This window comes from Tremella mesenterica (genome assembly GCF_000271645.1).
Source record: "Tremella mesenterica DSM 1558 unplaced genomic scaffold TREMEscaffold_14, whole genome shotgun sequence".
NCBI classification, from domain to species: Eukaryota; Fungi; Basidiomycota; class Tremellomycetes; order Tremellales; family Tremellaceae; genus Tremella; species Tremella mesenterica.
In genome coordinates this window covers 684,124-708,813 of record NW_006711238.1, presented here as the reverse complement: position 1 = coordinate 708,813, position 24,690 = coordinate 684,124, and the positions used below count along the sequence as shown (strand labels likewise).

At 45.9% G+C, this 24,690-nt stretch overlaps 10 protein-coding genes across 10 annotated transcripts; 4 read left to right on the top strand and 6 right to left on the bottom strand.

The window, feature by feature from the left end:
• Positions 1-703: 703 nt before the first annotated feature.
• On the bottom strand, positions 704-2,087 carry TREMEDRAFT_15956 (uncharacterized protein; the record flags this gene model as incomplete). Its single annotated transcript, XM_007007408.1, has 5 exons — positions 704-845; positions 893-1,074; positions 1,204-1,567; positions 1,652-1,842; positions 2,001-2,087. Coding segments are annotated over 5 exons (966 nt in total), but the record flags the coding sequence as incomplete, so codon positions are not given.
• An 805-nt stretch (positions 2,088-2,892) lies between these two features.
• On the bottom strand, positions 2,893-4,864 carry TREMEDRAFT_45737 (uncharacterized protein; the record flags this gene model as incomplete). The annotated part of the gene is made up of 5 exons (XM_007007475.1): positions 4,624-4,864; positions 4,449-4,510; positions 4,297-4,403; positions 3,590-4,233; positions 2,893-3,400 (listed from the first exon to the last, which is right to left on the bottom strand). Exons 1-5 carry the CDS (start codon positions 4,791-4,793, stop codon positions 2,893-2,895), a joined length of 1,491 nt encoding a protein of 496 aa, XP_007007537.1. The 5' UTR covers positions 4,794-4,864.
• A 202-nt stretch (positions 4,865-5,066) lies between these two features.
• TREMEDRAFT_74761 (uncharacterized protein) lies at positions 5,067-6,167 on the top strand. The gene is made up of 8 exons (XM_007007624.1): positions 5,067-5,391; positions 5,435-5,450; positions 5,521-5,586; positions 5,631-5,738; positions 5,779-5,807; positions 5,860-5,914; positions 5,955-6,014; positions 6,062-6,167. The coding sequence occupies exons 1-8, from the start codon at positions 5,089-5,091 to the stop codon at positions 6,124-6,126; spliced, it is 702 nt and encodes a 233-aa protein (XP_007007686.1). The 5' UTR covers positions 5,067-5,088; the 3' UTR covers positions 6,127-6,167.
• A 64-nt stretch (positions 6,168-6,231) lies between these two features.
• On the bottom strand, positions 6,232-7,119 carry TREMEDRAFT_65489 (uncharacterized protein; the record flags this gene model as incomplete). Its single annotated transcript, XM_007007570.1, has 3 exons — positions 6,232-6,539; positions 6,582-6,887; positions 6,999-7,119. 3 exons carry the CDS (start codon positions 7,117-7,119, stop codon positions 6,232-6,234), a joined length of 735 nt encoding a protein of 244 aa, XP_007007632.1.
• A 479-nt stretch (positions 7,120-7,598) lies between these two features.
• Positions 7,599-10,422, top strand: TREMEDRAFT_65488 (uncharacterized protein; the record flags this gene model as incomplete). Its single annotated transcript, XM_007007569.1, has 9 exons — positions 7,599-7,601; positions 7,650-7,748; positions 7,827-7,929; positions 7,973-8,105; positions 8,156-8,242; positions 8,297-8,560; positions 8,606-9,090; positions 9,189-9,608; positions 9,779-10,422. 9 exons carry the CDS (start codon positions 7,599-7,601, stop codon positions 10,420-10,422), a joined length of 2,238 nt encoding a protein of 745 aa, XP_007007631.1.
• A 137-nt stretch (positions 10,423-10,559) lies between these two features.
• Positions 10,560-11,912, bottom strand: TREMEDRAFT_45730 (uncharacterized protein; the record flags this gene model as incomplete). The annotated part of the gene is made up of 4 exons (XM_007007474.1): positions 10,560-10,781; positions 11,126-11,276; positions 11,663-11,734; positions 11,838-11,912. 4 exons carry the CDS (start codon positions 11,910-11,912, stop codon positions 10,579-10,581), a joined length of 501 nt encoding a protein of 166 aa, XP_007007536.1. The 3' UTR covers positions 10,560-10,578.
• A 209-nt stretch (positions 11,913-12,121) lies between these two features.
• Positions 12,122-12,897, top strand: TREMEDRAFT_35004 (uncharacterized protein; the record flags this gene model as incomplete). The annotated part of the gene is made up of 2 exons (XM_007007447.1): positions 12,122-12,215; positions 12,470-12,897. 2 exons carry the CDS (start codon positions 12,122-12,124, stop codon positions 12,895-12,897), a joined length of 522 nt encoding a protein of 173 aa, XP_007007509.1.
• A 969-nt stretch (positions 12,898-13,866) lies between these two features.
• Positions 13,867-18,305, bottom strand: TREMEDRAFT_72397 (uncharacterized protein; the record flags this gene model as incomplete). Its single annotated transcript, XM_007007623.1, has 17 exons — positions 18,127-18,305; positions 17,909-17,990; positions 17,651-17,792; positions 17,434-17,603; positions 17,194-17,386; positions 17,044-17,152; positions 16,780-16,995; positions 16,412-16,735; positions 15,973-16,369; positions 15,586-15,918; positions 15,449-15,540; positions 15,222-15,404; positions 15,064-15,173; positions 14,853-15,015; positions 14,226-14,804; positions 14,021-14,150; positions 13,867-13,976 (listed from the first exon to the last, which is right to left on the bottom strand). The coding sequence occupies exons 1-17, from the start codon at positions 18,127-18,129 to the stop codon at positions 13,867-13,869; spliced, it is 3,336 nt and encodes a 1,111-aa protein (XP_007007685.1). The 5' UTR covers positions 18,130-18,305.
• Positions 18,306-19,381: 1,076 nt separating this feature from the next.
• On the bottom strand, positions 19,382-21,245 carry TREMEDRAFT_45727 (uncharacterized protein). The gene is made up of 4 exons (XM_007007473.1): positions 20,879-21,245; positions 20,619-20,766; positions 19,811-20,548; positions 19,382-19,691 (listed from the first exon to the last, which is right to left on the bottom strand). Exons 1-4 carry the CDS (start codon positions 21,221-21,223, stop codon positions 19,450-19,452), a joined length of 1,473 nt encoding a protein of 490 aa, XP_007007535.1. The 5' UTR covers positions 21,224-21,245; the 3' UTR covers positions 19,382-19,449.
• A 246-nt stretch (positions 21,246-21,491) lies between these two features.
• Positions 21,492-24,630, top strand: TREMEDRAFT_74757 (uncharacterized protein; the record flags this gene model as incomplete). Its single annotated transcript, XM_007007622.1, has 17 exons — positions 21,492-21,506; positions 21,663-21,716; positions 21,759-21,771; positions 21,816-21,972; positions 22,030-22,264; positions 22,423-22,636; positions 22,679-22,700; positions 22,741-22,826; positions 22,853-22,896; positions 22,939-22,974; positions 23,027-23,197; positions 23,302-23,390; positions 23,485-23,659; positions 23,703-23,838; positions 24,030-24,054; positions 24,114-24,445; positions 24,539-24,630. The coding sequence occupies 17 exons, from the start codon at positions 21,492-21,494 to the stop codon at positions 24,628-24,630; spliced, it is 1,896 nt and encodes a 631-aa protein (XP_007007684.1).
• Positions 24,631-24,690: the final 60 nt, after the last annotated feature.

Genomic DNA, 24,690 nt, shown 5'->3' with positions numbered 1-24,690 from the left:
GGCAGTAAGAGGAGAGTAAAGATTGCCTCCCCCTGTTGAACCGAAGAGGGAGGAGGTGTACTATGAGGAAAGGAAAGAAGACAGCTGCGAGATTGTTCACTATTTTGAGTGGCGAGTGAACGCAGAATGCAGCACGACACCACGCGGAGGTACAGGTAGGCACTTCCTCGTCATTCCCACTTAGAGTCACTCCAAGGTGGAGATACTGAGAGTGTGGGACAGGAGCACAGCAAGCATGGCCAATGAATGCATAACAAGATCATGAATACCACATCTTACGTGCTACAACAACCACAGAGCCCAGATAGGATGCGCAACAAGGTCAAGCGGGTATTGACGGTTGTCGTCTTTCATCACTTTCCACAGTGGAAGAATCGTCAGGAAAATCGATTGTTGGTGAAGTCGGCGTCACGTCGTGGAGCTCATCAATCTGAGTCTGAGGATCAGGCGCTTTTTGTCTTTCTTGTCTTGAAGCAGTACTATCTTCCTCCCTGGATATACTCGACGTTGGTGAAGACTGCAAAGGAGCCTGTTCCATCTGTGAGATCGATCCTGCTTCTTGATCCTCCTCCTCCTCCTCTTTGTTGGCCAATGAGCTTGCTTGCTCATCAATCACACTTAATTCTCTCCTTGCCCTATCCCCACCTTGTCGGTCCCCCCATCCGTTCTCTCCCATGGCGGAAATCACTGTTGTCTGAGCTTTTGAAGGTGACATGACGGCGGAAGGGAATGGGACATTTTTAGGTGGCGAGGTCTTTCCTGGTGTAGAAGTACCGGAAGAAGGCAATGTTCTAGTGAGATTGGGATTGGGGGATTGGGGTACGCTAGAATCCAAGAGTCCAAGTCTACATGCTCATCAGTCGGAGTTGTTGAGACAAAGAGGAAGACTTACGGAGCTAGAACGCTAAAGATCTGACCATCTTCTTTAGGTGGACCGTACGTATCGAATGGATCGGGTATGGACATGACCAGAGGTTCTAATATAGGATCACTAGCTTTGCCCGATAATTTATCGTAAAAGTCGAGTTGACTCCGGACCACGAATGCTACTTTGTGCAAGACTGTATCCCAAATCTGGTTATCAGCGATGATCTTCAACCCTTCCAATTGATTCAAGTTGGCCCAGGAGGCAGCAAAGTGAGTGTGAAAAAGTAGCAGAGTGGCAACTTTACTCAAGGAGACATAGATATGACCTTGACTCACCTCATCCTCGCCCTCCAAAACCTCCTCATGATACCCCGCCTTGAGTGCATCCAACTCATCCACCTGGCTTTGTAACTCCGCCAAAGCCAATCGAAAACTTTGTAAATCTCTCTTCCGTCTTCTACCAACTTTTAAATTCTCCGCCTCCGTCTTCCGTATTTTTGTTGATTGTTCATGTAAAGCCTTCTCATACGAAGCCAATCGATCGGCAGTGATGAGTTTGTAATGATCCAAAGCTTCCAAAAGGGGTATTTCAAATTGTCGATAGACAGTATCTGCAAGTATTTGTTCATGATTCCCAGTAAGATATTGTAAACCTGAAGCTCCGGCAAGTCCCGAATTAGCATTTCTACAACCTTTTAGTCTGATTATCAGTAAAAGATCCTCCCAACTCCAAATTAAGTGTGATCATGATCTGAGAAGAAGAGGAAGAGGAAGGGAAATTCACCTGGAACAAGCTTCCATGGCAGAGGCGAAAGCTGCTGTGGCATGTGACATGGCTAATAGAGCGTTTCGATAAGCTTTAGCAGCTGCCATAAGGTCTTCGAAACATGATATAGATTGTCGGAGATCTTTACGTGTGATGAGGGAATGAGCAGCTGGCATGTTGACTCTTGAACCTGTCGTGGTGGTAGAGTACTTGACATGAGCTTTTGATTCCTCTCACCCCTTTCTGATCATTTTTGAACCATATCTGAATGACCAGAGTAAATCGATGGTGTGTGAATATGACGACACGCTGGAGGAGTGAAACATGATTGGAAAGTAGTAAGCAAATATGACGAACAAAAACTCACACTGGGTGAAGGGGGTCGTATTCCCCAAGCAGAAGGAGCTAAACTACCTTCACTTTGCAAACTTGTTAACCTAGGTCTAGGAGTAGTCGACATCCTTCCTTCCTTCCTTGTCAACTTTCTGTTGTTCCCAGCGTGTATAGTCTTATGATCGTGAATGGTAAGAAACAAAGGATGGGCTGGATTGTTGACCCGGTTGCTCCGAGCTGAAACCTTGATTGGGAAGATAGTGATAAGGTCACGTGAAGAATACAGAATAGAAATTATGACGTGTGAGTTTCTCTCCCGCCTCTCCCCCCTTTCTTTCGATCGAAACTTTTTCTCTTTCTTCAGTGAACCGGGGTGAGTGATCTTTCCATTTGACAACATCTAGCACCTCCTTCGTCTCCTATCATAGCACTTTCCAATCCGAAAGCTTGGTATTCGACTTTAATTCACAATGATCTAGACTGGCTTGATGGGAAAAAGTTACCATGAGAAAGAACTGACTCCCAGGGACATAAAAGTTCGATTCTCCCCTCTACGCCATGAGGAGTCTCGCGTTCCCGTCCCCCATATTGACCGTCTTCACGGCGATAACCAAGCTGTTCGTACTTCCCTTTTGACCCTTTTTCAATTTTGAGGATAAGCGTCTGACATTCGTGAGAGTGTATGTGATGCGATGAGACTTATTGAAGGAATGGTCGGGAGGTATTTGGAGACGTACATTTTTCTGTGATCTCACCTCAATTATCGATTGTGCTTTCCTTTTCATCTTGTACGAAGGTTCTGTGTGACTTGTCATGACGAGATGCATTTCTTCAAGCGGGTATTCTATGAAGGGTATACGAGCGATCCATTTCTTCATCTCTAACAATTGCCCCTCGCAACATCCAATGGAAGTGAGAGTAAATTCCTAGTAAACACCAGGAATAAACTTCCACTTGACCACCTGGCAATACTTCTCCCAATCTTCTCCATACTTCCTAGCGCATTTCTCAAAGTCCCTCTGACATCGATGTGTCAACACTGCCAAGAAGAACACGGGATAAAACCAAGTGATGGGAGTCATGAAACCCCCGCTTATTGCCCACATGCAACTCTGTACCCAATCGGCCGTATAGTTGATCTTCCTTGCATAAGCCCACCAACCTGAAGTGAGAAGTTTGTTCCCATGAGCCGTCTGAATGTACGTGGGGTTCTCTACGACAGACCAGGGAACGACGGGGAATGCGTACCGACGATGATAGTCGCCTTGCTGTTGCATTTTGAAGTTGGATTTTTGAGCCATGCATGAGTCGAAGATGTAGTAAGCGGTGAAGAGGGTGATGAAACATATAACGGCCAAGGGACGGGAAAGCTCGTAAGATTCCATGGAAGGTGCGCGAACCAGGGCGATGACGGGGTAGCAATAGGTGAAAGGGCTAAATATCAGTCTCCTCGAATATGACGGCGACAGGTTGTTCCACTCTATAGCGAGAGGGATACGTTAGGTAGATTACACGAAAGGAAACGTGGGAGTGGCGTAGCGCAGGGTAGATTGACGAGAAGTAGAGGCAGAGAACAAGACGAGACGAGACGAAGATAACGAGGGGAAAGAGATTTTAACTCACACCCCCGCCATATTCCAAAAAATTAACATCCATCCGAATTTCTCATGAAACATATCCCAAGTCTGAGGAATCATATGTTCCGCTTTTGCACAAGCATTGATATACAATCCCGATCCTGTCAAAAACAACAACATATTCGGTGTGACTCTTCCCAATTCCTCATATTGCTTTACCGTCCCACTCAAAGCGATGAGGAATAATAAAACCCATGGAACTCTGACTTCGGCAAACATTTTAAGATCCACCGGTCCTAATCTCGGATTCAACGAAACACCCATAAAATGATCATAAACCCATACTCCTGACATACGTAATGGTTTCCCTCCCCAATGTAACGTCCTAGCGAAAATGTCCATGAATCCGGAACAAATATAAGAAGTGAGGACGGCGACCGTCATTAGATGACCGAAATTTTCTACTATCCAAGGAAGACGAAAGAAACCGGTGGTATGGAATACGTAGGCGAGTATTAAGGTGGTATACCATGACCAACATGCGTTACAGAGATAAGGTAAGACGGCATAGTTGAGTGAAGGTACTGGAAGACCGTTTTGCATGACACCGGGCATGATAGCGGCTAGGAAAAGTTGAATGACGGTAAGACCGAGATATGTTGCCCAAGCGAATTTTGTTGGATATGCACCCTGATCATATCAGCCGATACACATACCTCTTCTCTGAAGATATGGAGTCGGAGAGCAGCTGACCTCGTAAATGTGTTGTCCCATTCGTTGAAAGAAAGGTCGGATATCATCGAAAGAAGTAGGATGAACAAATTTGCCGTTGTAGTACCATAAACATATCCAGAGATAATCTGTTAGTCAGCTCATATCATCTTTTTAAGGGTCGACGAGCTCACACATCAGAACGGGGAACAAAAGCATCATAGCTGTCACACCGACCGGACCTCCAAATTCAAACCTGACATTAGTTGATGTCAAAGCAAGCATTCTTCGTCTCCTTATAGTACATTCTACTCAGGTACTCTCTTTCAAGTACGTGAAGCAGGTGAAGAAAAAGAGGTTTTAACTTACGTCTCATGTTGATCTAATTTCTTATCCATCTCTTTCCCATGCTCAGTAGGTACAGCGTTCACTTTGAGCAAAGCGGTGGAATGTCCATTCGAAATTTGTTCCGACTTAAGCTCAGATTTTGATTTTCGTTTTCTCGTCTTCCCAGCAGGACCATCCATTATAATTGCCATTGTATCGTCTGTTCTTCTGTTCGTGTATGTATTCTTCTTATATACCTTGTCCTCTCCACTCCTGTTCTCCCTTACTAAAAAATAAGAAAATTAGAGAAAGAAAGTGGTACGATAAAAACGCACGCGTCAAAAGTCAGAACTATCTGCTGACGTAAACAATCGGCAACTGACTTTCCGATTTAGCGGAACCGGGGCGCGGGGGACCGTCCATCAGCCCCCAACTAGAGTAGCTTTTCTGACAGTAAGTCAGTAGTAGTGGTGAACTTGACCATCATAGCACACAAAAATCAACAATATGCAAAGGGCAAATATCAGATTTCTCAGTCAGAGCGTTATACGACTCTCCAATCCTTCTCGTCAAACTCCGAAATTGGAGCCGACTACATTTAGTGAGAAAGCATCACCTCGTCAAGTTCACGAACGTCCGGAAAACCTTAGAGGTTTACCTTCTTCTTCCCCTCCTCAATTCTGGACCAAACCGGGTCAAACAACCAAAATCAATGATGCTAAACCGGGGAGTATGACAGGGGAAGAATTTGGAGGTCCAAGTAGACCCAGAATGGTGTATGATCGTCCGAAGGATCTACCAAAATTACGGGTGAGTTGATCTTGTTCATACTAGAAGATCACTAAGTGAGAAGTCACGTTGGCCAATGTGTGAGTTACAAGAACCTTCTCGAAATCACATATGTAATTATTTGGAAAGACTGGAAGACTGACATGATAGATGCAGGCGTTGGAGCTTTGTGTCTCAGCGCTTGCGTGGGATTCGTCCTGTGGGCGACTAACACTGGTGAAAAACCTTGAGATATAGTGGGAGCAGTTGTTAATGGGTAGAACGATTAGCTTCGTCTGTCTTGAGACAGGTGACTTTTCAACTACGAAACTCGGCTCAAGTCGCTTCTGTCTTAGGTGAAAATGTAAGATTGGCGGATAACTGGTGGGGTGAGTGCATGAATTCTACTTTTACGCAGCTGACAAGAAGGTTTTGGAGATCCTTGGATTTCCGGAAGTGTGAGTGACCTGTTCAAAGACGGATTGTGAGAGGAGACAAGGCTGACGGTAGATTAACAACATGCAAGGTCATGTTGATCTTAGTTTTCGAGTACGGGGATCACATGGTACGTTTAGTCATGTCTGAAATTTTTGGCTAAGTGATAGGTGCGGGTACTGTCTACTTCACTTCTATAAGACCAAAGCAAGAGGGTGCTTGGAGAATAGGTGAGCCTTGTAATGGTTTCATGGTCACACACAAGCTCACACTGTAGTGAGATATAAAATCATCACTGATGATGGTCAGACAATCCGATTGGACGAACAGTTGGGAGCATGAGAGTCATTGAAATCGCGTGAACATGGGTATTTTATCCGAGTAAGGAAGTATCATAATGCAATAATGCCATCATGCTATCATGAAAAGAAAAGTGACAAGGACTGATTACTCTTTGACCTTTCCCCATACTCCGATATTCCCCGCCAAGACATCAACATCAGAAATCTTATCTAATCTGACCATTTCCCGACGTATAAACTTTACCACCAATTCGATTTGCTCTGGTAACAATAGCTCTAATCTTGCCTCTACTGGATTCTTCTCCACCTCCGTCAATGCTCCATCAGGAGCTGACATACCTCTTGACTGAAACAAATTCCTCCATACCCATCCTGCAAGTTCCAAATCAGCTTTGGATCGAAGTTCAACAGAATCACTCTGTCCCAATCCGAGAATATAATCCACAGCGAGACCTGAACCTCTCCATTGTTCTCCAAACTCCATCAGATACTTACGTACCACCCTCTCACGTTCTCCCCTTCCGAGGACCTGACGCATTTCCGATTCGGCCATTTCGAAAAAGTGATTGAGCAGTTCGAGGGGGTAGGCTTCGTAGTTGGGTTTGGAAAGACTGATCCCACTTGGATCTTCTGACGAGGATGTATTGGTATTTGAGGGTGAGGAAGGTGATAGTGGTTCGGGTATAGTAGTTTTGGGAGGAGCCTGATGAGCTGGAAGAGCTCTGAGACGGGGGAGTAGGATGAGTAAGTAAAGAAGATGAATTTGGAAAAAAGTTTGAAAAGTCGGTGGGAGTTTGCATTCTTATTCTGTCAGCTCTAATCTCACGGAATTAAGCTCTCCTGCAGAAAGGCAGAACGTAATGAGAGTGAAAGGGAAAGGGGAAACTGATGGAAAATAAAAGAGAAACACACCATCATAGAAGAAAGCTCGATCGGCCTGAGCACTGTCGACTATACCTTTCATCATCCGTCCAGTCTCACGAATAGCAGTACTAGCTCTGGAATTATACCCGAACAACTTGGCTACTCCCATTACGAGCTTTTTTGTGCTTTCAGAATATGTTTTCGGTTGTTGATTTTCTTGTTGTTGTTTTTGAGCGTCGAATGGATCTGCAGGGGCGGGGAAGGTGGGAGGGTTTTTGACTACATACGGTGCGGAAGAGACTGTTTTAGAGGGAGCACCACCATCGCCAGATAGAGGTTCTCCGGTTGTAGGAGGGGTGGTTGGAGAGACAAAGAAACGAGATCGAGGGACAAGTGTTACATATCGTGGTGTTCTGAGAGAGAAGAGGGCGCGACGGGGTATTGACATTATGTATAGAAGAGGATACGATATGATAAGTTGTTCGATTCAAAACTTGGAGTAAGATGGGCGAAAATCGGGAATGGGTGAACGGAGTTCGGAAAACATCTCCGCTTTCCTATGATGAAAAGTGGTCCTGAAATTTCTGCGTCTGTCCATCTTCGACAACACACTACGAATAGAGTGGTATTGCAAGTCGCACAAGCATCATGGTGAGTTGAACAACATACTCTGAAGCTATGCGTACTGAATCTATTTAGCCTACTAAACGCACCAAGGCATCCTCTTCAGGGTTGGGAAAGGCCATTATCAATCGTCGAGCAAAGGAAGCACATACCAAGCCTGACACTACCCAACTGGTCAGTCTTTCTTCTCCCTAACATCGCTATATCTCTCTGAAGCTTGGTTCCGGATAAGATATATATCTGATATTGTAGTACACACTCGACGAATCAAATCCATTACAGTCGATCACTCAAGAACGAGACTTAGACGAGTTCTTAGCCAATGCAGCATTGGCCGATGCGGATTTTACGACAGGTCAGCTGGAACGCCATGTGGGTGGTATGAGCTGATCAGTTAGAACGTTCAAAATTACGAATAGTCAGTACTCCAGGTCAAACAGCTAAAAACCCCTTTCTTCTCAGTAAGGAAGAAGAACATGAAGTGGAACGTAAGAAATCTGATCTCCGACATGATCTCCGTGTGCCTAGGCGGTATGTTACAGAAACCTTTGATGATTCTTCACTATTTTGACTGATGTTAGACCTCCATGGACGAGAAGAACGACCAGACAAGAGCTAGAGAGACAAGAACGGGACTCCTTTCTCGATTGGCGACGTGATCTAGCACAGTATGTCTATCTTGTTCTACTGTAGACTGCAAGGGAGTTTTCGCTGATGAAGAGCTTGGCAGAAGGTAGTAATTTGCTTTTGACACCTTTTGAGAGAAATCTTCAATTATGGAGACAACTCTGGCGTGTATTGGAACGTTCTCACCTCATCGTCCAAATTGTAGACGCTCGAAATCCTCTGGGGTTCAGATGTGTTGATTTGGAGAGTTACGTGAAGGAAATAGGTGATGATGGTGAAGACGCTGCTGTGCCTGGAAAAGGAAAAAGAACCAGTTTGTTATTGGTCAACAAAGCTGATTTGCTTACTTTGGATCAGAGGTGGGCAAATCTTCTTGATGGTTCGGGGGATGACTAATGGTGTAGAGAGGCTTGGGCGACTTATTTTGAGAAGGAAGGAATAAGATACGCCTTCTTCTCTGCTTCCAATGCTGCTGCCGCACAAGAACAAGCCGATAAAATACGGGCTAGAGAGGAGATGGATGAATCGACCGAGGGTGAGATTGAGGAGGAAGATGAGGAGGAGGGAGAAGGCGAGGAATGGCAAGATACTTCGAAATTTGAAGAAGGGTCGGACGTAGAGGCTGACACAGAGTTGCCTTCGGCTATGGAGAACGCTTCCTTGGACGAAGAAGAGGAGGAGGAGGAGGACTGGGCGACAGAGGATGAAGATGATCTTGAAGATGACAATCCTGTCGAGAAGAGGTTGTCAAATGGCGAACATGTACCTCTGGCTGAGGTAGCCAAGGAAGTCAAGGCCAAGGCTGAAGAGGTGGAGACTTCACGAACCAGAGTTCTATCCGTGACGGAATTAGAGGATCTCTTCCAAAGTGCTGCACCACCACTTTCCGGTATGACACTCTTCATCTCTCATTCATCTCCTCGGACATCACTCTTCATCTGGAAGAGACAGTTGCACAATATTCACAGTGTCAAGCTGACCATATAGACTTTGCCACATCCCGCGATCCCACTCCCCAGACTTTGATGGTGGGTTTAGTAGGATACCCCAACGTGGGAAAATCATCCACTATCAACGCTTTACTAGGAGCGAAAAAAGTTTCCGTCTCTTCCACTCCGGGCAAAACTAAACATTTCCAAACTCTTCTCCTCACATCTCATATTACACTGTGTGACTGTCCAGGTCTCGTGTTCCCTCAATTCGCAAATACTCAAGCGGACATGATCGTCGATGGGATATTACCTATCGATCAGATGAGGGAATATTCCGCTCCCACGGATTTGGTCTGTCGTCGGATCCCTCAGGAGATTCTGGAAGGGACTTATGGAATAAGGATTGATGTGAAGGGTGTTGATGAGGGTGGCAGTGGACATGTGGGATGGGAAGAACTTTTGTCAACTTATGCTAGTGAGTCCTACCTCGCCTTTCCACACACAAAGTGCTTCCTCAAAAATCTTCCCCACGCTCTCTGAATCCACATGGCAATGAGTCATCGTATGTAGTCGGGATCAGGTAGAGAGCATTTGGAGGGATGACGAGAAAGATGGAGGAAGAGGATCAAGATGACTAACTTGTAGTTGCAAGAGGTATGACTCGAGCTTCTTTCGGTATGCCCGATACTTCTCGTGCTGCCCGTGTTATCCTCAAAGATTATGTCAACGCCAAAGTTCTTTACGCTCATCCTCCTCCCGGTATAGAGTCAGATGACTTTATGCGTATATCTCGTCAACAGACTTTGACCAATTTAAACAAAGGATTTGAAGAAGGTCGTAAACGTGCTCCTGTGACTCATGTCTCCAAAAACGCAGATACTTTCATCCCCTCTTCTTCTTCCCTCTCTCTCGACACAATTCCCACACTTACCGTCGGAACCTCAAATGATGGCGTAGGATCATCTCAAAGACAATATACTTCCCAACAAATCCGAGCTAATGCAGCTTCCGCACCTATGCGTCCTGGAAGAGAGAAAGCTCAAGCGTTGGACGGTGTATTCTTCAATGAAGCAGGTCCATCACCAAGAGCTGTGATGGTAGGTCATCAGCAAGAAAAAGGTGGGCAGGGTTATGTTAGAAATACTATGTATCCACATCAACGAATGTTAGGACCGGATGGAATGCCTTTGGTTCAATCGGGATCAAGTGGGATGAGTGGGGGTAAGATGGATAAGAAACATTTTAAAGGAAGAGAAGGGAAAAAGAGGTCTGGAAGGGGATATGATTGATTTGTTCTTGTATAGTAAGACATCATTTCATCTACATTATTGCATCAATGCATCAAATACCAATCTTACTAATTCCAATTCTGTTGCCAATACAGTGTAAAGCGAAATGTAGATTTGTAGGGACAACTGAGAGCATACAAGTACGAAAGATACATATCATGATAATGCTAAAGCTTGTGATTGATCTTGTCCTATTCTAGCTTTATGTATTTTAATATCTTCCAACGGTCTATCATCTTTATCCGTACGTACCGCTTCTAATCTTTGAACGGTTTTCATCCCTGAACTTACACGACCGAAGATGGTATGTTTCCCATCGAGAAAAGGAGTAGGAGCGAGGGTAATGAAGAATTGAGAACCTGTGTGTTACTTCGGGAATACTTTCTTCTGAGGTGTACCAGTACAGTCTCCCAAAGGAGATTCAAGTCATGACATGTGATCGATGAGTTTATGACGATAAGTGACGAAAAGCTTAAAACTCAAGGTGAAGAGAGAGTGAAAGATACTGAAACTTCAGGATAGGTGGAAACAACTCTCGCCCGGATTGGGTGAGCGAGGGAATGGAAGCGAAGAGCGATGTGAGATATAGGTGGATGACAAGAAAGAAGTCAAGGAGATAGAAGAGGTAAGGAAAGAAAGAGGGGAAGAGGGGAAAGTCAATGAGAATGATGATGTGTGAAGAGTAAATGGAAATGTAACTCACCATTAGTATTCGGACCAGAATTAGCCATGGCTAATATCCCAGCTCCTACAAACCTCAAATCCGGTGAAATCTCATCTTCAAACTTATTCCCAAATATCGAAGTTCCACCTCTACCCGTACCGGTAGGATCACCACCTTGTATCATGAATCCCTATATATCAGTTCTTTTTGCTTTTTTTCTCTTCATACATATTCGAATCTTCTTCCTTTCCCTTGATTTCTTCACTAACCCGACTTAGCTTCTCAATATCTCATCTATGTTCGAATCTTCCTTGTTCTTGATTTGTCACTCTCCCAACTCATCGTATCTACACTTGTTTGCCCCTGCGGCTCATCTTCTATACTTCTTCACCCTCCCAACTCATCTTCTCAACGTGTATCGAGCACGTTCAGACAGAAATGAGGATTTCTCGGAAGAAGAAAACAAATAATCTGGATTTTGTCTCTTCACACGATAGGTATGCAGGATCATCGTGGGAGACGTAAAGAGTATGAGGGAGGAAGGGAATGATGTGGAGAGAAAGAGTTTTTACTCACAGGTATTATACGATGAAATATCACACCGTTATAATAACCCCTCTTGGCTAAAGTCGCAAAGTTTTGACATGTCTGTTTGTTAGTCCTGACACCATCTACATCTCCGTGACCGCGTCGACAACCACCATAACCATGCGATATAAGGGTGAGGACGATCGTAGGGGATATCACTCACCTTTGGTGCATGGTTGGTATATAATTCCAATGTCAGAGATCCTACAGAAGTCTCCAAAGTGACATATTGATCCATGTTGCAGTGTCACAGTCGTTACCTTAGATGTTCAATTGACTTTTCTTTTGAGATCATGCTACATGCCGCAACGGACTTTGTAAGTGGTGAACAGGCGCGCGGAAGGATCGCTCAAGGAGAGGCCGAGAGAATAGGCTTGCCACACATCTGACACGACGATATGAGTGGTTGTTCGTCTTCCTTCCCCTTTGAATGAACCATTGACGACAATGACGACCTCTCTCTATGTCCCCTTGGCTTATATAACGGTTTTGGTCACTGGACTAGCTATCTTCTCCAGGGTATATAGAAGACGACGTGCTGGTGAGTTTCGTATCTTCTCTTCATTACTTCCTGGACATTCCCCCTTTCTACTCCGTGCTCCTCGCTGCCTCTGCCTATCCTTCTCACCTTGTCCGACCAATGTCATCACTCCTACTCTGGTAACGTACCTACTTCCCACCTATATCTTATCCCAGAGATAATCATGTTTGATCCCTGATCCCTGGCTATCTTCTCCGTCTCTTATCGACCGGGAATGACGATTTCACTGTGAAGAAATCTACTAAACTTCCCAGAACGTAAAACATCATTCGAATCATGGTTCCCACGTCATCATACTCGAGATACATACATATCCCTATTATCATCATCTTCTCCAGTCCCAGATTCTTTAATCAAATCATCTCTACTCGTACGAGCCACAACGGATGTTCAACGTATTTGGAGAATGAGAGATGATAAACCTGCTATCACTTCTTTACATCAAAGAGGTTTGATAGGTGATGATACCGTATCTAGGTTTAATCAAGCGGAAAAAGAATTAGAAGCGGAGATTGTCGATGTAGTACAAGAAGCCAATACTTTTAGACAAGGTTGGGGTGGAATGATCTTCGCTACTGCTACAGAGATGGCATTGGCGGAAAAAACTAGAGATGCTGTCATGTGTATTCCTAGGATTAAAGCTATCGAGGGTGGGTTTTTGGGTTTTTTTTTCTTTTGGTAACTCAAAAGCGATTCCTTCTCGTCTTCCTTCTTTTATATTGCTGCTCATTTTCTATATTGCTGCTTTCATCCATATCGCTGCTCTCATCTATATCACTGCTTTTGGGCAGTGTTCCTAGGGGATGTCTTAGTGGAGAGAAAGTTAACAAGAGCGTACTGTATCTCATCGTCCGTTCAGTGATCAAGACGCCACGCTGAGTCACCTGTGAAGAGATTTGAACACATTTTGGTCATATGGATGATAGTGAGAAAACAGATCGAAGGAGACGACAGCAATGTAATATCTTTGAGCTAGGAAACTAACGGACAGAAAAGAAACTTTCAATCAGACGGAAATACCTACCTGAAGATCGTCTACCTAAAATAACTCAACCGACTCCTGTTCCTCCACCTCATGTACAAGCTCAAATTCAAGCCATGGCTCAGGCTCAAGCACAAGCACAAGTACAAGCACAATCTCGTCTTCGTCAACAACTCACTTCCCCACCCAAAGTTGGTGAATCTAGTAAAGGAACTTCACCTTCACCTTCGATGGTCCCTTCTGGTAGTGGAAGCTCTGTGACGAATTCAGCGGTGGGCACTCAGAGTAATACTCCTTCCAAAGTAAGTATCTCTACATGATATTCATCACAACGACTGATGAACAGACATCAAATAAGAAGAAAGGTAAGAAGAAGTGATCTTGCCATTGTATCGAGGAGAAGTTGAGAAATTGGGAATGTCCATGAGGATGCATCGATAATGACGAATGATGACGCATGAATAACACTCAACGAATAAGTAGCATGAATATTCATAGCTTTTGTCGTACACACACAAATGATGAAGCTTCATCTCTTCAATCACGGGAATCACCTCCCAACGGGTTGCAAACTAGTCAAGACGCTTCGAATGACTAGTCGACCCACATCACGACAACTGCATCTACTCGAAACTCTCTGGCATAACCAATGAACAACCAATCATCCTTCTATCTCATGACGATACCTCGTTCAGCGCTGCTCTTATTTGGTCGCTTATCCAGGTGATCCAATCCAATAGCATCCTCTCCTGTCCATTTGTGGTCATACAGGATATCATCTGCATGTCAGCGACTGCACATGATGGATGGACGAATCACTCGCCTTCCTCCACAGGCGTAGGTTGTTTGAATATGGTTGAGGTGACTAGACCGAATTTATATTTTGCAAATTCCTTCTCTGTGAGACCGAGACGTTCTTGTAAGCGCACTTTAGTTTCTGAAAACGGTTCGCCCTGTGGTCGTCAGTATGGTTTACGAGTTGACGAGTTGACAGGAAAACATATGAAGAAAACAGAAGATACACTCACCTCGCGAAGAACAAACTTGCAAGGAACGCCATGTATTCTTTGTAAATCTCGGTGATAATGAAACAGGTTGACAATCTTCGTTCCATCCTCAGCGTTGACTTCTTCCAGCGGTATCTCCTCTGCGTAGATTTCAGCGGGATCGATGAGATTACCGATCATCTCTGAACCCGTGTATTCCCTCTGTGATCTTCCGCTTTGACTGATGTCAAACAACCGGATTCTACCGCTACCGTCAGATGGTGGCCTGACCGCGCTGGCAAGTTGGTCTGCCACATCGGCGAACGTCGTAGTCTTTGGCAAGAGGAATTTGTGGGGTGTTTCTTCCTTATTGTGTCTACCCGTCCAAATGACTTTGAGAGACTTTTTCGTCTCGAGTTCAATTATGGAAATGTCGAGGAGTTCATAATATACGATAACATTAGGATGTTGCGAGTAGTAATTAGTTTGGGTGATATCGGCGACGGATTGATTGAGAGCACGTTTGATGACGGCCTTCGGAGAACCATTTTGTGGGTTGGAGGATGTGAAGCGCAGCTTCAGAGGGTCATGTTTGAGGTAATCTCCCACCCTGTGGGCCATCTTCATGTCAGCGGGACATAAGACACATGATCAATGGTCATAACTCACCACATCGTATGTCATCTTCTTACTCAACATAAGGTCAAAGTCCGGCACTTTGCCAGTGGTGTCTTCATACCGTGATTTGAACTGCACCAGGACACGATTTTGTAAGAAATCGTAAAATTGCGGGACACTCGAATATAACGATTGCCCTTCCAGATCTTGCACCCTGACTGATTAGTCTTCCTCCAAGTCATACGTAGACTAGTGGACTCACTCTTTCTCCGACATCTCCACCTGATAGGTTATGATGTCACCATCCTGTATCTCGTTCTGCAAAAAGGTCTGTTTGATCTTCATGCCTTCGATCATACCAGCTTTGATCTCCTAAACGCATGTAAGCGACCCTCAGATTCATTCGCGCAGTGGACTTACTTCATATAGCTTGATCGGAGTCGATGATGGCCAGCCCATGCGCTCTTGTATGAGAGGAAGCAACGACTGAACTTTGTCGTTCTTGTGCACGAGCACTTTACCGGCACCAAGCAACGTCTGCCTTGAGCAGTCAAACCACTTGAGGAAGATCATGATGGGTGGACCGGATGGGTCTGCATGAGCCTGTGAAACATTAGCAAGTGGTGCAAACTAGAAATTCGACTCACCGCCGCGTATTTGCTCTGGTCAGGGTTGTAATCGAGATACAATCGTAGGTCAGTTGTCCGCGCCGCCATGTTGGTTCGGACATTCTCCATGGCTGTGGCTCAGCGTTTGGCCCTACCATGCCGAATGGATCACTTACTCTGTGAACCTTCGGATTCATTGATCGGGACATCAGGTCGGATCGTCTTATTCTGACGATTGACCAACACCCAAAGCCGGAAATCACGCTCGTTGATCTTGAAGTACGTGGCGATACGCTGCTTGAACACGCTGTATGTCTCGTTCTTCAATACACGGAAAGTAGGCAGCTCGGTGGCGGGGAGATTCTTATCATCGAATGAAGCAAGATCAAAGCCTTGATGACGGCTAAAGATCTCGTCGGTGATGACTTTTGCGGTAAGGTACAAATGTTGTTCATCCTTCTCTCGTCGTTTGGCTTCGAGCTGCTCTCGTTCAGCATCCAAACGGGCTTCTTGAACTAGTCAGCACAGCCACCAGTGAAGTATAAACCTGGATTGCTACTCACTAAGATGAGGGGGAGTATCAGCCTCAGTGAAGGGAGCCATAACAGTGTCTAATTCGGTTTCTCGGATGTACACCAACATATACGCGTTTGTAAACTTTTTCAGAGTCCTCGCCTGTGCCCGTTGATGCTGAGGGATCACTCCGTTGATCATGTCTCCGCCAAAGTTGTCCTCCAGGACCTCTTTGTCGGTCACAGGTGTCACACGATCATCATCGAATTTAAACCATCGCCCATCCTTCTCGGGTTTGATCAGTGCAAAATAGTGCCCGCCGTGAAGATCACCAGAGTGGACCAGAACGCCGTGAAGTTTGTAGTTGTGCGAGACAGAGCGATCGGCGGAGTCCTCCAAGAACTCCGCAAGATCTATCTCGAAGGGGAACTCATGGCGATCGTTGATCTGCTGGATCAGTTTTTGATCAAGCAGATTTGAAAGGCTCACCTTCACTAAAGCGTCCTTGTCTATATCATATTCGAATCTTCGTAGCTGAAGGTGTAAGACCGGTGGGAATGATCGGAAAATGACACCCTTCTTCGCCTCTTGCAGACCAAGTCCCTCGGCCTGATATCTGTTGTCTCCGTCCAAAGTCTCGACCGCGATATAGTCTCTGAACGACTCATGGAGATTCTTTATTCCTTTGATGGTGAGTTGGATGTCATAGTAGTCTTCGACGACCGATGACTCGAAATCGACGTTGATACACTTGATGTAATTTTTCATTTGCCCTTTGAATAATCTGGGAATGGAGCCTTCGGCCGGTGTTCCCTGACCATCAGCAACAGTCCATCACGTTTCAGCATCTGACTGACCTTCATCTTAATCTCCAATTTGTCTTGCAGGATTCGACTAAACTCTTGCACGTCATGTTGCATGAAAGAGTCAAGTGACTTCCACCCGAAAGACTTTGTGAGTTCATTTGTCCCGACAGGCTGATTTGATGTTTGAAGATGATAGAAGACTCGTTGCAATGCCAAAGACAAGGATTCTGAAGGTATGTCGCCATCTGTAGGTATCTGGTAGACAGCCTGACCCATCAGCTATCGTTTGTCATCCACTGATGGCACAGCATTTACCTTTCGGAAGTAATTGGTGCAGAAAAGGGATTGAAGAAGGGAGTTCATGTAACAGGTGGCGCCTTGATTCTTAAGACCGACATATCCTGTCTCTTTTTTCGAGTCATAGCTGCTAGTCAGTCCGACTTCATGTTGAGCATGTGAGCTTACTTGACAAAGTTGTGCCACAATACGCCTGTTGGATCTTTGAGGACTCGAACGAAAGCTGTGATCTCCACCTCGTCATTCTCAATGGTAGGTCTCGTCTTGCCGTTTGCAACATCCGGGACGTAAAGTTTTCTGATGTCTACGAATCGGGTGAAACCCCAATCACATTCTTCGAGGACGAAACGGTGATGCGCATCTACTTGTCAATCCTCCACTCTTAATGAAATCACAATAAAAACTCACGGGAAGATGTTTGTACGGTGGGATCGAAAGGATTTGAGATGGCCAAACAGAATTGAGCACAAGCGTGCCATCCTTCTGGTGCAGTCTTCGGGTTGGCATAGTCGAGATAGACCGAAACCATGTCATTGGGTACGCCGTTTGCGTTACCCTGAGGAAACAGCAAGATCCGCCTGGTACATCAACGACTGATTGATGTCTACTTGAGGGGGCCACTGACCATTTATGTCCACCACAACTAAACTCTGGTCCTACGATCCGTTTTGGCTGTTGGCTCCAATGTTCTATGCGCCATGTCTGCGCTTGGAAATCTTCAATCTCCAGTCCCAAATCAGGCATCGATTTTGCAGCGTATGCCTCATCTGTATTTATCAGCACTATCCATGTTCACTATCATAGATCTTATCACATGGAGTGAGATCGTGCTTGTGGCGAGAGTGTCGGAAGGAAGAGTGATATCGATGCAAATGACACTCACAGTCGTGCACATTTGGAGGATCCTCCACCTCCATGGGAGAGGCCGTTTCGTCCAGGATGATATCAGTCACGGTATCGTTTTGCTGCAAGTGGTCAGCTCTCCCTCTGGCTACATCTGCTCACGTCTCTCATCACGTAGACTATCATTGGAGGGTCGTGTCAGATAGATGGGTGGGTGGAATGGTCAGTCGGCCGAGGTTCAGATTGAACGTGACGTACCATGATGAGTCAGGTTGGTTGAGTGGGGATTGGTGGGAGATGTGAGAAGAGATGAAGAGGAGAGAGGACTGGGACAGTGAATATGACCCAGGTAGATGCCCCTTTGAATTGGGCAGGGTATCAAAGTGGAGAGGGTGATAGAGAGTGTGAGAGTAAGAAAACGTTGACGTCGTCGTCACTTTGTTCAGCGTGGCCACTCATCTCACCCACTCACCCACACTCGCGCGGCGAACCTATCCACCGGCGATATTCGGTGATATATATCTTCTCAGTCAACGTGGCACTCTCCACCCTTCAAATTCCTTCAAATTCCTTCACCTTCCCGTCTCCTTCACCTCTACTACCTCTCTCTCTCTCTTTCTACCTACTTTTCCCACCATGCATCCCATTCGCGAGCGCTCTCATCTTTTCTTTCTTACCTTCTTCACCTCCTTCTACATCTCTGGCAATCATCTGAACTGATTCTCCCACTCCTTGACCCCCATCCGCGGTTCTTAGATCCGTGACTAGGAGATCCCCTCTACCCACTTTATTTTCTTATTAGACACTTTCCGAGTGTCCGAAAAGAGAACAAAAGTGGGACTAGAGGCCTCCGCCAGCCTTATGGCTGCGCTATTGGTCGCGCATGAGTCAACCCGTGGAAGAGTCGTCGTTTCGTTAACCCGTTATGGGTCTAAAGAACGTGCTGGGGAGAATATCTCGGTCGGTCCATTGTGGATCAATCGATTGGTCTTCAGCGAATATGTCTGAACTTCTCGCAAACATCTCAAACATGTTAACTCGTATACTGGTGAGTCTTTGATTTTCATCTCGGTCCATATCCCTATTCCAACCTTAGTCGCCATGAAGAAGACAAATTTTCTAATCAATATTCACACTGTGCTACCTTCGGGAATGCGCTTACAACTTCAACGGTATCGGAGCGACACGACTGCTTCCCTCTTTCTTTAGAAGATCTGTCAGACAAAGAAACTTTTGCTGACGTTCATCAGTCTTATAACAGTGTAACAATGTTTCATGCATTTTCTACACGGACGTGAAAAAATCTGCACCGATCGCACCGATTCCACGCAACTGACTTGCGAACACATCTCTAATCTCTGATCTCTCCCTTCCTCATCACTGAAAAACGGCGTCTGGACTGATGACGTTCGTGCTCAAGATGACGGAAATATCAGTATCCCTCCCACGAATCTCGTCACTTTCCTTCTTCTCATCAAAAGAGACATGGGCACTGGCGATTGAAGGGAAGGTTACATTTATATACATGCATGCAAGTACACTTTTTGTTTTCTTGTTGTTGTTACGATGTAAATTTATGCGTCAGATTTGACAAATTCGTTTGGCGGCTTCAATCCCTTGCTTGAAGCCATGCTCCCATTCCCAAGCGTCGTGAGGTCTACCCTGTTCTTGTCTTCTTCGTCTTGACCATTGACCGACGAATCCAAGTTCATCTCCGTTCTCCAGGAAAATGACTGCGTCCTCCCACCCTTGTAAGAAGCCAGAACGGAAAGATTCTGGATCTGGAGTTCCACCATGACAAGCCCAGTAATCTCTGTGCGAGTCTATGATCAGCGACGACCGAAATGACAAACACCTTTCTTGTGACCCTCTTGCTCGTCACGTACGGCTTCTCGAAGAAAGGGTGGAGGATGGATGTCTTGAACCAATATGCGGAACTCACTGAATGCGCTATCCAGCTCATGTTGTTTCTGCTGATTCGAGTGCCGGAAACTCTTCCTAGGAAACGATGGCAAGATCTCTGCCCTCGCCGCATCCTTGCTCGACCACCCCGCGTCCCATCCCGCTCCCTTTTTGTAAGTCCAGAAAAACCACCCTGCCGTACATCTCTCATAAAGATCTAATTGTGCCTTCACGTATTCTCTCCTCAACCGGTCCTTCTCGCCATCCGGAACATTGGGTAGACTGGTCGGGGCGACGGTCGCAGAAAATTCACCGATAACAACGCTTCCTTTGGCTGTATCACAAACGCCACCGAAATATCCACTAAAACCATGACGTAGATCATGTGTGAGTTCATCCATTGACCGACTTGTGTCTTGAGGGCTTACACAGCGGTACAGATGATGATCAAGAACCACAAAGTCTGTCCTTCTACCAACCCAAGAAGCATACCAAGGTGTGTCCCAAGCATCGGATATGTAGATGGGGAATTCTGGTCCGACGATGGCACGTATAGAAGAAAGAGTGGTCTCGTACAGGTGTTGAAGACGATCATCGTTACGAGGCTCGTTGAGTAGTTCAAGACCTACGATCCAAGGGTCTGAGGCGAAGTGTGAAGCGAGGAATTGAATAGCGAGAGAATATGCTCGGAGGTTGGAACGTGAGAAGAGTTTGACTCGACCGTGGGAGGTTCCGGAGTGAGAGTCGGGGTTTTGAGCACCGGGAGCGGCGTGTAAATCTCGTGGTCAGTCTCAGAAGCTACCCTGGAATCCCAAGTATCAAGGAATCAGATGAAGGGAAGAACGAACCGATAAGCACCCCCAATCCATGTCTTTTGGCATCCTCCACAGCCCTAAGGATGCGTTCCCATGCACCTTCAAAGACCCTAGCGAAAGGCTCGAATTCTGTATCTCTCATAGCACCGGGACATGGTTTGGAAAGATGGTAATATGCGATCAATCTGGTCAGCTTGTCTTCCACGTCCACTCCGGCTTCCGATGCTGTTGTAGACATACAGAATATTATCAAAGGATTATGGTATGACAAATCCAGATACGAGAGCACTCACAGGAAGTCGAACGCTGTTGAAACCTCTCTCGACGATCCATTCCCAATCTTCATCAGACATGAACCCATCCCAATGAGCCTCCAATACTTCCCTTGCGTTGTCGCCGCTAGCAATATCAAAGTCGCTTTTTCCAGCATTGGAAGCATCATTGAATGGTCCTTCTGTGATCCATCTCTCTAGTACGAACCAAGAACCTAGGTTTACCCCGCGTTGTTTCCTATAGCGAGGAGTGAGACTGGGTCCAAGCGGGATCGTCGGAATTTGAGCGTAGGACGAATTGCTTGAAGTGGAGGGGGTTTGGAAGGGTGGGTGAACGTTATACTTGAACTTGTCTAAGAGACCCATGTTCTTGGAAGAGATGGGCAAGAAGAAGAATGGATAGGAAGCATGACGAGTCAATGGTGCAGAGTGCATACGGATGGACCGTGGACAGACTTTGGTGGTGTAAGCTTTTGATGACGTCAGGTCTTTCCACGTGGTCGTGGCGTCTCGTTCCTGAGCGGTTTCATCTCTCCGTCAAAACCGTCTCACTCACTCGCCTCATTCCAGTCCTGTCTTCACATTCACACACCCAACGGTCAACAAGCAGACGATTCGTCTCTCTGTGAAAACGATGGGTGACGCTTTAGTGAGTCTATTCAGCTGGTATCAATAATCAAGTACCCAGAAGAGTCTCGCTGGGAAGTCATGTCGACGGACTCACTCGTTTTGTCTCTCTCACTTATCTCACGCTCCAGACATGACATGGGGTTGACAGCGTTTCCGTTAAACTGATGACTTTAAGGCAGTGGAGGAACAACGATCTATCCTCAGTACCCAATCTGTTCTCCCTTCTCCTGTAAGTCCGTCTGTCCGCTTTCAAAACAGGGCTGACAGATAGGACACAATCAACAGCAAGTTTTGCTTCCCTCAACCGCTTTCTCAGCTAACCTTTCAGAGCTGGTAAAACGCATAAGAGCTCTGACCATCCGACTTCTGCCTGTCGAAGTAGAATTAACCGATATAACAGATGCGACATCATCTATTATCACCCCAGAGGTCATTCGTTCCTTCGCTCTTTGTGGGGGAGATTTTGGAGAGGCCGTGCCTTTCTGGTGAGGGTTGTTTGCAGACCACTCGATATTGGAAGGAAAGTCGGTGCTGATGGTCAGTCTTCTAAGAGCAAAAGCACTTTTCGTCAAAGAAGGATATCAAAATCCTGCAGATTATGACGAATGTTGTTGCCGTGCCACCGCTTGCGAGGTTTTGGCAAGACGTATAGTACATAATCTCCCAGCGGACAGATTGGAAAGTGTTATGTCGACTAGGTTCAGGTATAGGGATAGCGATGGGGATGTGTCGGCGGCGACTTCTCTGTTGGAAACGGCTATAGATCAGCATTGCACGGTGAGAATTTTGACACCCCAGGCCCTCTCTCCTCTCCTTCGAAGCTTGCGCAATATCAGAATTCATGAACCTATCACTCCTAGTGGTCTTTCCACGTGAGAGAATACGCGGGGTACTGAATGGGAGAGACAAAGCGAAGCTTAGATCTGATCATCCAGATCTTCCTTGCCTCCACTGAAGCTCAATACGTCGTCAATTGTCTATGGCGAGGAGACTGGGTTCAACAGAATAACGAAAATGACGATATCGATTATGTACGATACGAACCTGTGGAGAGGACTACCGTCTGGCAACACTTGAACCCTCAGAGGATGAACGTGCCAAGATATCAGACTGCATTTCGTCAAGTGATGTGGATCGTGTTTCTGTTCGGTAATTCCCTTTTGGCTACTGAAATACAAGGCTGACAGAAAGTCTACTCGCAGTCCGTCCAAAGGTGAGTGTTCGAGACACTGGGACATGAGCTCACGCTACAGTCCACTCGACTCATTAGACCCCGAACACGAATTTGACGAATGGGAATACGTTTTGTATACCATGACTCTCGCGTATCTCATCGAAGGTGAGTCTCCAGTTGTACTACTGTAGCGCATGGATGGCTGAGGTTTGAAGAGGGCGTGAAAGTAGTCAAAGTGAGCTGCGACGTCTGCTTGGACGACGAAGCTCACTTCTAGACGATCAAACTTGCCCCCCGACCGCTCGCGACCATAGTCAGTTGCTACTCTATCCTTACCACTGGAGGTAGAGTGGCTGACAAGATAGGGATTTTGGACAGTGATCAATTTTATTACGGATGGTCTCCTCCTATCCGCTTTCGCCCTTCGTATCGCTGGATTGAGTATGGAAGATAACAAGAGTGAGAAAGCGCAGCAATTACATTTCAAGAGTTTCCAAGTATTGAGCTGTGTTGCTCCTCTCATATGGATCAAGCTGGTCAGTTAGAATGCTTTATCTCTTGATCCTACCTCCCTCGTCTTCTCGCCTATCAACTTCTCATATCGAGTTGGATTATATGACGAGAGGTGCTAACTATGCAGCTCACAGTCTTTGATGGATTCAAGGTCGTTGGTACTTTACAAGTAGTGACTTTCCGTATGCTACGAGAATCTGCCATATTCTTCATCCTGTAAGTCCGCTATCTTCCTCCGCATATGTTGTCAGCGTCTCTTCCGTCCCCTGACCCAGTGTGGACCACTATGAGTGGTTGTAGCTGATATCAGACTGGCGCTTATGGGATGTGGATTCCTTCAATCCATGTATGCTCTGGATGCCGCAGATGGGGAATCAGGCGGAGGAGCCATCGTGATCAACAGTCTTATTCAAGCTCTCCTCGGTGCACCTGATTTCGAAACGCCCAACGAGAGGTTTGGCTGGCCTTTCGGTTTGATCGTTTATGTGAGTCGTCACTCTAAGCATATGAGGGAAGCTGAAGCTCGAGTACACTTGGAATTTCCTCAGTACTATCATCCTGGTCAACGTCCTCATTGCGTTGTTCGGGAGTGCTTATTCGGACGTGGAAGAGAATGCGACGGACGAGTATCTGGCTTTCTTCGCTCAAAAGACTATCTCCCTCAGTGCGTACACCTTACTCTACTATTCCCACTTCGAACTCGTTCTTGTCCCCTTCTTCGACCACTTCTCCTTCATCTGCCCTTAAACTTTCATCGGGGGATTTCGATTGCTTGTGCGTGCCACTCAAGACTTTGGGTCAGACGGTATTCTAGAGTAGAGCTGTCAGATGAGCAATGACCAATGCTTATCCCAGTCCGTGCGCCAGACTCTTTCGTCTAGTGAGTACTCCCTCATCGAGTCGAAAACCAATCACGATTTCGAAGAGTTGACGTTGTAGTCCAGCACCTTTTAACCTCCTCGAAGTGATATTTGTCGCTCCCCTGGAATACCTACTCCCTTCTTCCTCATACTTCGCCCTGAACAAGATAATCATGTCCATAGTCTTCTTCCCCGTCTTAATCCTCGTCGCACTGTTCGAATCTCAAATCGCACATTCTAAATCTCATCGACTCCGAGACTATTTTTCCGGTCCTCCGCCAGACGAAGAGGGTGATCCTAAGATTGAAGATCCGACGTGTGAAGAAGAAGGTGAAATCAGTAGGTTGACATTTGAACAATTGACGGAGAAGTTTCCAAGTACGGCAGTTACGGAAGGGGCGGTTTTGTTACGTGAGTTGAGGGTGTTGAGGGAGAAAGTGGAGGGGCTGGAAAGGGATATGGAGGGGAAGAAAGAGATTGGGAAAGGAGATGATGAATGATTAGATGTCTTATCTTTTATCGGATTGATGTTGGGGGGAAGTAATATTGAAGGGGTAAGTGAGATGCGAGGTGTCACGATTACTGTCTATGATTGATGCATGATAACATACATGAGTTGAGGTATTGAGGGTCTATAACGTTACATGTACCGTAGA